The sequence below is a fragment of the Zeus faber genome (genome assembly GCF_960531495.2).
Source record: "Zeus faber genome assembly, chromosome: 6".
In the NCBI taxonomy this organism is placed as follows: Eukaryota; Metazoa; Chordata; class Actinopteri; order Zeiformes; family Zeidae; genus Zeus; species Zeus faber.
The window spans coordinates 28,848,136-28,858,703 of NC_137201.1; the positions used below are offsets into that span (position 1 = coordinate 28,848,136).

General features: G+C 45.6%; 1 protein-coding gene across 1 annotated transcript in view; it reads left to right on the forward strand.

Moving 5' to 3' along the window:
- The window catches only part of cftr (CF transmembrane conductance regulator), a gene marked incomplete at both ends in the record, with an annotated part of 39,567 nt that overhangs the window by 18,971 nt on the left and 10,028 nt on the right, over positions 1-10,568 (forward strand). The window contains 8 exons of the mRNA XM_080002773.1: positions 2,918-3,012; positions 4,862-4,948; positions 6,033-6,825; positions 7,188-7,316; positions 7,435-7,472; positions 8,069-8,355; positions 8,471-8,550; positions 8,877-9,027. Coding sequence (XP_079858899.1) covers positions 2,918-3,012; positions 4,862-4,948; positions 6,033-6,825; positions 7,188-7,316; positions 7,435-7,472; positions 8,069-8,355; positions 8,471-8,550; positions 8,877-9,027 — 1,660 coding nt within the window. The remainder of the gene's footprint in view (positions 1-2,917; positions 3,013-4,861; positions 4,949-6,032; positions 6,826-7,187; positions 7,317-7,434; positions 7,473-8,068; positions 8,356-8,470; positions 8,551-8,876; positions 9,028-10,568) is intronic.

The following is a 10,568-nucleotide window of genomic DNA, read 5'->3' on the forward strand; positions in this document are numbered from 1 at the left end:
GACAGGTGGGATGAGTCTTGCGGAGTCAAGCAGACAGAGAGGCGACATTTGGAAGACATGTGACCGTAATTCCTCCCTATTGTTGCCCCCTCATAGCAGCACAGGCCGCCCTGGGTGGTCTCCCCGCTGGTATAAAGCCCGGCGTTAGCTGCTCGCCGTAAGCCCCCCCCAGCTACGAGCCGAGCCGCTGCTTTGTTCACCGTGGGACACACAACATGCCTTTTTACCAGCTTTCCGTCCTAACAAGCAGTTAAACGTCCTGTTAACTTATTCCCCCGCGGCCGCCTGCTGGGACGGCGGAAGCTGCAGTTAGAAGGTAGGAGGCTCTCAAAGATGATGGACTTGCCCCGTCACTTCACCCCCTCCCTCCCCCCTCCCATTAGTATGGACGTGTTTTTTTGTGTCAGTCGCCCTTCTGTTTCACCCAATGAATTTGCTTTGTCGTCCTTCGTCTCCCGATCCATATCCTATGAAGCCCCTTGTTGTCCGTGCCTCCGTTCTGTTTTGAGTTTGAATCCCTTATGACCTTCGCTCCACTCCCTTGAGTTAAAATCCGCTCTTCGAGCAAAGTAAAAGCGAGGCACAGGCCTTCGGGCAACGCTGGTGCAGTGAGTTGTTCAGCGCGGATGGACCTCAACGCAGCGGGGTGGGCGGTCTCGCACACGGCGCGAAGGGGCACGGTGGCGTTCCGTTGCCCGTCATCCCCAGGGTTCACCTTTTAACGTCCGGGCGACGAGGGCCCGCCCGCAAGGACTTGAGCAGCGGTGCACGGACGAAAGACAAAGATCGTAGTTGAACTCCCCTGCCTCACAGTAACATTCCACTGCTCCTTTTCAGCAGAAGAGGTGAAGCAAATTTAGGGGCCGGGGGGAGTTTGACATTTGACATTTACGTACAGTAAATGGATCTGGATGGAGACGTTGTCGCCCATGACTTTCAACCGGCTAACCTCAAGGACTCGTCGCCTCTTGGTCTTGTCGCCCTTTTTCATTCCAACAACGTATCAACATTTTTAGACACTTGTGAGCTCACAATGTGACCTCAGAGGACGGAGTGAACCTCATTCTCATGATAGTAAACAGCCGAACGGGCGCTGCGTTATCCACCAGCCACTCCCAAACTTATGATGCCGCACCCCAATGAGAAGTCTGAAAATCCTCTGCGGCCCACCCAAACCTTAACTCACACTGATCAAAACACGAGGCTAAGATGAACTCTTTCCCTATTTATATATATTTTTATTTCATAAACAGAACAACTCTATGTGAACGTGGGCGTTACGGCAATGCAGTGCCAGTAAGTAATCCATCCACATTCATGGAACAATTTGTAAAGCAACAAATGTAATAATAGGGTCACTAAATAAAAAAATAGGTCAGATAAATGAAGAACACATAATTTAAATACCATTCTTTATCATTAATTATAAATTATATATGTTTATAATTACTTTTTTAAATATAAATATTTAATCATAACTATGTTATGGTCATTTCAAACTTGATTAAAAAATGAAAAACTTTTTATATATTCATTGTGAAGGACCTCTCGCGGTCCACCTGCAGTACCTTCACGGCCCACCAAGGGGTCGCGGCCCACACTTTGGGAAACACTGGTTCTAGACCATTGAATCTCAAACTGTTTCATGTCAAGGACCCTCAGTTTCCTACATATTGGGCCACGCACCCTATTTGATATGCTGGGAGCCCAATCTTCGAAGGTTGTTATTGTTAGATATGATTTTGTCCAAATTTCATATAGTATAACTATAGTCCATCTCCATATCTCCATAACTATCACATATATATATACTATAGTTATGGAGATAACAGTGAAACTACTGTATGATCAAAATAGTCATTACTGTACATTATCGTTCTCTAATGGTGCTAACCTCTTTTAAATTAAATAACGGTGAAGTTGAACTTTTAATCATTTCACTGGGGAACCCCTGCAACCTCTTGACCCTGGGAGTCCCTGAACCCTGCATTGAGAACTACTTCTCTAGGCTCCAGACTACTCCTGTGGCCTTACAAGGCCACCTACTGTAGAAGGAGGAGCCCATTGAAGATGGTTGATTAATTAGTGGACACATTTACAGAAAGAAATATATATATTTTGATAAAAAAAAATCGAAATAACTTTATTAATTATTATAATTAATAATTAATTAATTGTTAATTAATTATTATACTACTACTAATAAAAAAATATATATATTATTTTATTTTAATTTTAATTTTTATTATTATATGTTAAATGAAGTCTATGGACTTTATGGATTTATTTATGGATTTTACATAACAAATGGAAACAAATGCTCCAAATTTTTTTTCCATAGTTACATTTTCACTCTGCAAAGACTTTTGTCGTTGTCACTTCAACCTCCTCCATTAGAACGCATCATTTTCAAAGCTAAAAGTCTCTGCCGCAGCGGCTGGGTTCAATTGCGGCACGAGGCCATTAGCTGCATGTCATACCTCTCTCTCTCCCCTGCCTTTCCTGTTTCTCTGTTCTGTCACTATCCAACAAAGCATAAAAAATGCCCCAAAAAAATCGTAAAAAAAAAAAGAACACACAACAGGCTTTATTGACACTACCTCTGCAAGATTCCGGCTTGTCACGTGACACTACTTTGGTAGTTTGTCACCATTCATACCATTTAACATCACGGGTACTGAATATGGAACATTTTTAACCAGGTAAAAAAGGAAAAAGAAAGTGACAGGTTGATGGGGTACTTCACGTTGTCATGGTTACTCCATAGTGATGACTGTCTCCATCATGTGGTATCTTCATGTCGTCGTGGTTACTGCATAGCGGTGTGGTGTGGTGACACATAAATACTGTCCCTGGATGTATTCAGGTCGTCTCTTTCAAATGTGTGTTTTTAAACCATTCGTTTCCCTCCCGGAAGGACTTTGCCCTCCTCCCTGAGAAAGACAAGACGCCCGTTGTCGAAGGCGGCGTGACCCTCAGCGGGGGTCAGAGGGCCCGAATCAGCCTCGCCAGGTACGTCCTGTCACACCCAAATACCTGTCAGCACACTCCTCTCCACCCAACCACCGCCCCCCTTGAACCACACAATCACCCTATTTAAAAAATATTTTATGAAGACGGAGCAAAAACGGTGAATATGCAATACATGTCTTTGGTGTACTGTCGGCTGGCACCGGCACCGATCCAAAGAAACGTGAACAACCCTCGATCTTAACGGTTGAATCACTCTATTTAAAGTTTGGGTCTTCCGTTCAGTGTTCAGCGGGCAGTTTCCGGCCACGTCACTCCGCCGTTATGAAGGATGGGGGGGGATGGAGGATCTCCCTCCATGGAACGTGGTCTTCCAAAGGTTGCTAAATTTTTTGGATCATTTAACTTGGTCACGTAGGCGATGGAGGAAAGTATCTCCCATATCTCGGTGATATTCAGAGGCCGATTTCAAGGCGCAGTGAAGTCAACCGATAAAGTCACAGCGATGCGAACGAAAAGAAACAAACAGCAATCAAGTGACCGGCGACCAGAGCACTACTTTTGATGAAACGAGCGATGATAATTCATAGGATATCAAACTGGCTGGTGCACCGACCCATCTTAAAACAGTTTGAATCCAAATAAAGACAAGTTAATTTGTATTTAACCTAGACGATGCAAATTCTACAATTAAAACAATGCGTTGTGGAGCTCATAGAGTGGCTTTGTGAAGAGCCAAATACACAGTAACAATCTAATGCTGTGCGGTTCAATCAACGTGATCCACCTGCTAATTTGAATATATGGGTCAGTTTGTCGAGTCAGAACCCTATCACAGCTACAGCTTCAAAGGGTTTCACGTCAAAGGACATTTTCAGTAACCCTGACACTTGAGACGTGGAAGGACGAGCTTTACGCACGAGGAAAAGGGTGAGAGCTTGAGAAAGGAACACATAGGACGCGTCCCGCCCCTCTTCAGCGTTATCTCAGTCGGCAGAGCGAGGCGAAGAGAAAAGCGCCAACCAGATTTGGGATACTTATTTGCGTGACGAGGATGGACAGGATTAAGAATGAGTACATCAGAGGGACGGCTCAGGTTGGACAGTTTGGTGGAAAAGTGAGAGAGGCCAGATTGAGATGGTTTGGACACGTGTGTAGGAGAGATGAGAGTTACATTGGGAGAAGGATGCTGAGGATGGAGCTGCCAGGCAAGAGGAGAAAGAGGAAACCAAAGAGAAGCTTTATGGATGTGGTGAGGGAGGACATGCAGGCAGTTGGTGTAAGGGAGGAAAATGCGCAGAACAGAAGGTATTGGAGGCGGATGATCCGCTGTGGCGACCCCTAACGGGAGCAGCCCAAAGGAGAGGGAGAGGATTTGCTCTGTTTTATTGGATAAAAGCATATTCAAGAAGCGATCAAATGTCAACTTGCTGTTTGAATTGCATATCAAGCATCACAGCTCTGTGCATTTGTGATACACAACGCAATCATCCTCCGCCGTGGATGATATCCATCACCAGCCGGTGCGTGCAGCTGCGATTACACTTTTGTTTTTGTGGTTTCCGTTTTTACAGCCTCAGTACAATTGTATTGCTCCATTAAAGCCCTCGTGATGCTGAAAGTCTGACAATGCTCTTCCTGTCGTAATTTAGTGGTTTAATGTGCCAACGTCACCCTGATGCCTTCCAGTTGAAGGGGTCGGCTTTCTAAAAATGTGTCTAAAAAGCATGATTTCCCCAGACCACTGCCCCCCACTTCTCCCTCTCTCGCTTCTTTTTTAAAAATTCTCCTCATTTCCCTTATAACAAAATCATGTCCATGTCAGTCCATGTATATCATGTTCTCTCAGGATGTCATAATCCTGTGTGTGTGTGTGTGTGCTCTCCCTCAGGGCTCTGTATAAAGATGCAGACCTCTACCTGCTGGACTCTCCCTTCACCCATCTGGATATTGTGACGGAGAAAGAGATCTTTGAAAAGTGTGTATCTTAACAGAGAGGCTTTCATATGAGGGTGGAGGTGTGTGTGAGTGTGTGTGTGTGTGTGTGTGTGTGTGTGTGTGTGTGTGTGTGTGTGTGTGTGTGTGTGTGTGTGTGTGTATGCATGCGTGTGTTTGGTCAGAACTGAAGCGCAAGGTCAAGGTTATGAATTGTTGTATTTCATACATTTGGGTTGACTTGTGCTGAGTTAGCGCTTCTGTGCAACTGTAATCTTGAAATGAAAAGTGAGATTTATTTTTGAAATTGAGTCATATATTGCCGAATTGATATTACTTAGCCCAATACTAATATCAGTTCCAAGTGAATGTAAATGGTAGGTTTATCTGTAATGCTTGTAAAAGCTAATATCTCAGTTAATGATCTAAAGGTTGCTGGTTCGATCCCAGGCTCCTCCTCCTGCTAGCATGCTGTAGTGTCCTTGAGCAAGACACTTAACCCCTAATTGCTCCTGATGGCTGCGTCCGTCGGTGTTTGAACAATTGTAAGTCGCTTTGGATAAAAGCGTCTGCTAAATGTCTAAATGTAATGTAATGTAATGTTAATATGAAAATAATCCTGTTTAGCTTTAAAAACACATTTGTAGGCTGGAAATAAACGATCGGTGTGTCTTGGTTTCACAGTGAACATTATGGCCTCAGAGTTCAGTATAAAAACATGCTGACATTGTGACAGGACTCTCTGCTGGCTCCTTTAACATCCTGGATACTTCCTGTGAATTTTCTCACCCTTTACCTCTGTTTTTCTATTTTTTGGTATTACTTTCGAATATTGTTTGCATATCTTTAAAACGTATAATAATTATTTCATAAGCATTTATTGATAGAAAAACGCAACTGTCAGTCCTGGCATTATAGTGTTTAATGCTGTTTAATGTTTAATGTTTATTTGATTAATTATATTTTTTCAACACTAAAATTAATTATTAATAATGTAATAGCAAAAATATCATATTTATTAGCAATTTGTCAAAAGCTAGTTCACTCCGACACCGGCTGAAGCTGCATATGTCTGCACATAAAGGCCAGCTGCCTCGTACTCTGACTTCCTGTGTCTCTACCTGCAGGTGCTTCTGTAAGCTGATGGCCGCTAAGACGCGTGTCCTGGTCACCAGCAAGCTGGACCATCTCAAACGTGCCGACAAGATCCTGCTGCTGCACAACGGAGTGTGTTACTTCTACGGCACCTTCGCCGAGCTGCAGGCCCAGCGGCCCGACTTCAGCTCGCTGCTGCTCGGCCTGCAGGCGTACGACAACATCAACGCCGAGCGCCGCAGCTCCATCCTGACGGAGACCCTCCGCCGGGTGTCCGTCGACGAGACGGCTGGGTTTCGAGGCCCGGATCCCATCCGCCAGTCCTTCCGACAGGTCCCTCCCCCTATCCTGGTCTCGGGACACCAGCAGGGCCTCTCCGGGGGGGACGGTTATCCGGAGAAACGCAAGCAGTCGCTGATCCTCAACCCGCTCGCGGCGGCGCGCAAGTTCTCCTTCATCGGGAGCGGCCAGCCGATCTCCAGCGCCCCGCAGGCCTCCACCATGGACGACGGGGTCCGCGAACTGTCGGAGAGGAAGTTCTCCGTGGTTCCCGAGGACGACCAGGTGGAGGAGGTTCTCCCCAGGGGGAACCTGTACCACCACGCCCTGCAGCACCTCAATGGCCAGCGCCGCCAGTCGGTGCTGGCCTTCATCACCAACGCCCAGGGACACGGGCGCAGGGAGCAGCTCCAGTCCTCGTTTAGGAAGAAGCTGTCCATCACGCCGCAGTGCGACCTGGCCTCTGAACTGGACATCTATGCCCGGCGCCTGTCCAAGGACAGCGTCTACGACATCAGCGAGGATGTGGATGAGGAAGACATGGAGGTGCGCCTGGTGTTACGAATAAAGTCACAGGGTTATGTTGTTGGGAATAAACATCATATATTATCGGGACACTGTTTTTCGAAAGTGTCAAGTGCTTGCATAGCATGCATCGTATCATTTATAGTTAAGAGCTGGCAGGGCATTAAGGTGAAACATGAAATATCTATCTGCTGTAAACCCGCAAAGGGTCTGAACATATTTAAATTGAGTAAACTGGATATTTCATGCGTAAAAAAAAAAAAAAAAGTTGTTTCGAGCCAAATGGGATGTATAAATTCTTGCTTCATGATAACTTCATCTGCTTTTTATAGGTCTTTAACAAGCTTAACAGCTCCAGTACTACGTATCTTGTCTTTTCACAGCAATGTTTTGCAGATGAGTGCGTGAGCAGCTTTGAAACTACCTCGTGGAACACGTACCTGCGCTACGTCACCACAAACAGAAACCTGGTCTATGTCTTAATATTCATAGTCTTTGTCTTTGCTATTGAGGTAAACTTGGTGGCTTTTATGAATTGACTTAACTATGTGTTGAATAGTTAATTCTTTAAAGTATGATCTTGAATTTAATTGACGGTGAATGTTTCTCCTTTGACTTTTGTCTCCTTAGGTTGCAGGTTCAGTCCTGGGTATTTTTCTCATCACAGAGTAAGTCTGATTTGTTGCTAAAAAAACCTGACCTCACCTGGATCTAGGTAACTGGTGGATCAGGGATCAGTGCGGCTGCAAACCTGTTGTTCGTTGGTTAGTCTAACGAGCAACAGGTAATGTCATGACACGTGTCCATCTGCTCCTGGGCTAATTCCAACAAGCCCTCTCTCTACAATAAACTGGTGTCTACACCCGCCTTCTGTGTCTACACAGCCACTTGGGTGTAGCGGGTGGTGGGTGGTAGGCGAAACTGCCACACCTGACTTAAGTGTTTTGCCCAAGTCTATCAAGTCTTTCCATCCTACACTATATCCTCTATGAATTGTAACGTCTGAGGTTTTAATAAAAGTGTACGACTTCAACATATAGAGGATTTGTTTATTTAGAGACACACCCACAGTACATTCTGCAGTAAAAATGAGTAAATGAGGTATTTACTTAACTTTTTCCCTCAGCACTCCTGATCAATTAGTCGTTTAAATGTTTATTAAAAGATGCCCTGACTGCCCTGTAGGTTGTTAATACCAATAAAACGGTCATATATTTTCATTAATGTTCTTCTCGCCCCCATCCCTTTCCCTGCCTTCTCCCAGCACCATCTGGAGAGAAGGGGCCAACCCCTCGGCCCCAAACTACATCGACGAGCAGCACTCCAATGCCTCCTCGCCGCCGGACCACCTGGCTGTCATTGTGACGCCGACAAGTGCCTACTACATCATCTACATCTACGTGGCCACCTCGGAGAGTGTGCTGGCCCTGGGCTTCTTCAGGGGCCTCCCCCTGGTGCACACGCTGCTGACCGTGTCCAAGCGACTCCATGAACAGATGCTGAGCGCCGTGCTCCGGGCCCCCATGGCGGTCCTCAACACCATGAAGACCGGTAAGGAGTCCTCCAAGTGCTCTGAGTCAAGGCTTGTCCTGTCTTCCACTGAGAGTGAAGGGCTAGGTTTATATATCCGTGTGAGGGTGAAAATAGTTTCTTTGTGCCACGACAGGTCGGATCATGAACAGATTCACGAAGGACATGGCGACCATAGACGACATGCTGCCTCTGGTGCTCTTTGACCTCATACAGGTGAGACTGTTTAATTGATGCACCCAGCTCTTTACAGTGTGTATATCAATCACAATTGCTAACATGTCCCTGCCTTCGAGCAGCTGAATACATTCTGAACAGATGTGGGCGGCCCCTCCTGGCCGTTTGGCACCATGCAGCCACTTGATTCACCTTGAATTCCCATTTTTCATTTTGTTACCTGTATTGAAAGTGGTATATAAATAAAGTAATTATTACTTTGATTATTATTACATCTGTTTATATTATATTTGATACACGTGGTTCGTCTTAGTCTCCCGCCATCCCTGAGTATTTTCTTATTTTCTTTCTCTCTCTCTCGCCAGCTGACGCTGATCGTGTTGGGGGCCATCTTCACAGTGTCCATCATGCGGCCGTACATCTTCATCGCTGCAATCCCATTGGCCGTGGTCTTTGTTGTCCTCAGGAAGTACTTCCTGCGAACCGGACAACAGCTCAAACAGCTCGAGGCGGAAGGTGTGTCAGTCCTCATTATGTCATAGTATCGCTCTTTGGTGCCAATGTGCGCCAGAGAGTGGTGACCCTGCTTCTCGATTTGATATCAAGTACTACTATAGATAAGATGGTACTTTCAGTTCTGAGGGGGGGGATGGTTGTCTCAAGAAAAAGCAAGAAAGACATTACTTTTCAAAACAGTTAAGACAAGCTGGGGGAGGCTGGGTGGCAATAAAGGTATAAAAGGTAATGACATTTGTTGAGTTGAATTTGGGAATTATAGTAGACATGATAAAATGACCAAAACATTCACGACTTTTATTTCTCGACTCAACGGCGCAGACACCATGTCAGCAGGCAGCGCTGCAAGGGGCTGCAGGTCAGTGCAGGGCGGGGTCAAAGGTCAAGGGCTGATGTGTTAAAAACACGACAGTGGGTGGAGGAGAGGAGGAACTGGCAGGCCGGATGGATGGGCTTCCTCAGAGGGGCGGGACTAGAGACAGGAAGTGGAGGGAGGGCAGAATGCAAAAGAATTAAAAAATAAAATCACTCCAATGGAACAGTACTGGGTTTAACAAATTGCACCACCTTGCTGTCCTGCAGTTTGAAAGACCAGGAAATAAACACCATTTAGACAGTATCACAATATTACCAAATTCCCACAAAAGATATGTAATCACATATCGTGATATTGATATTTGATATAGAACAATAAATGGCCAGGCAATATAAGGAATAGAGAGTTTTTTTACGTATCCATTATCCAGAGGATGAGGAGGTCACCAGAGTGGGACTGCTGACAAAGACAGCGGTGTGTTTTTGTGGACGTTGGCGCTCCCGCTCTGCGCTCCGCCGCTAAAAGCCCGTGTTTGTCCGGCGGTGGGGTCAGGGAATCAATCTGGTGTGGGATTTCCACCCGCTCCATCCTGGAACCGCTCCCTCATCGCCACTCTCGACAGAGCCGCTGTGGTCGTGTGTCACACTGAGACTATTCCATCTATTTACTACAGAACATTGTTCTCACTCACAGCGGCTTTGTTATTGGGCCATGACGCAAAGAACAACATTCCTACTGAAGGTTACCGCTCCAGAATGTGATGTCGAGCGAATGGAATGAGTGTAAATATTTTTTTGTTGGTTCTATAAATCCCAAACAGCATATTATTACAGCCGCTTTTGTTTCTCCTTGTTTCTTTTGTCGAGATAAAAGATAAAAGTGACCTTTGACAGAGCGAAAACTCTTCGGCAACCTACTGTAGATTCTCTATATTGACTGTTTCTACTTACGACATCAAAGATTTAATGGTGGTTATTTTCATAAAATGGTTGATTTAATCAGGGAGAGAGGGCTAAAATCCGTTTGACCACGGTGTAAAACCTTGCCCGGTAAAACCTGGTGTTTCCTTCCTCGCGTCGACATCACTTCCCATGCAGGGTGGACTACAGACAAAGAGACATAAATCAATAGACCGGTGTGAAGACAGGAATAAATCAATAGAAAGTACCGAGCTGAGCTCCTCCGCCCCCACGCCCCGTCCCGGAAGCTGCGGTCCTCGGACATG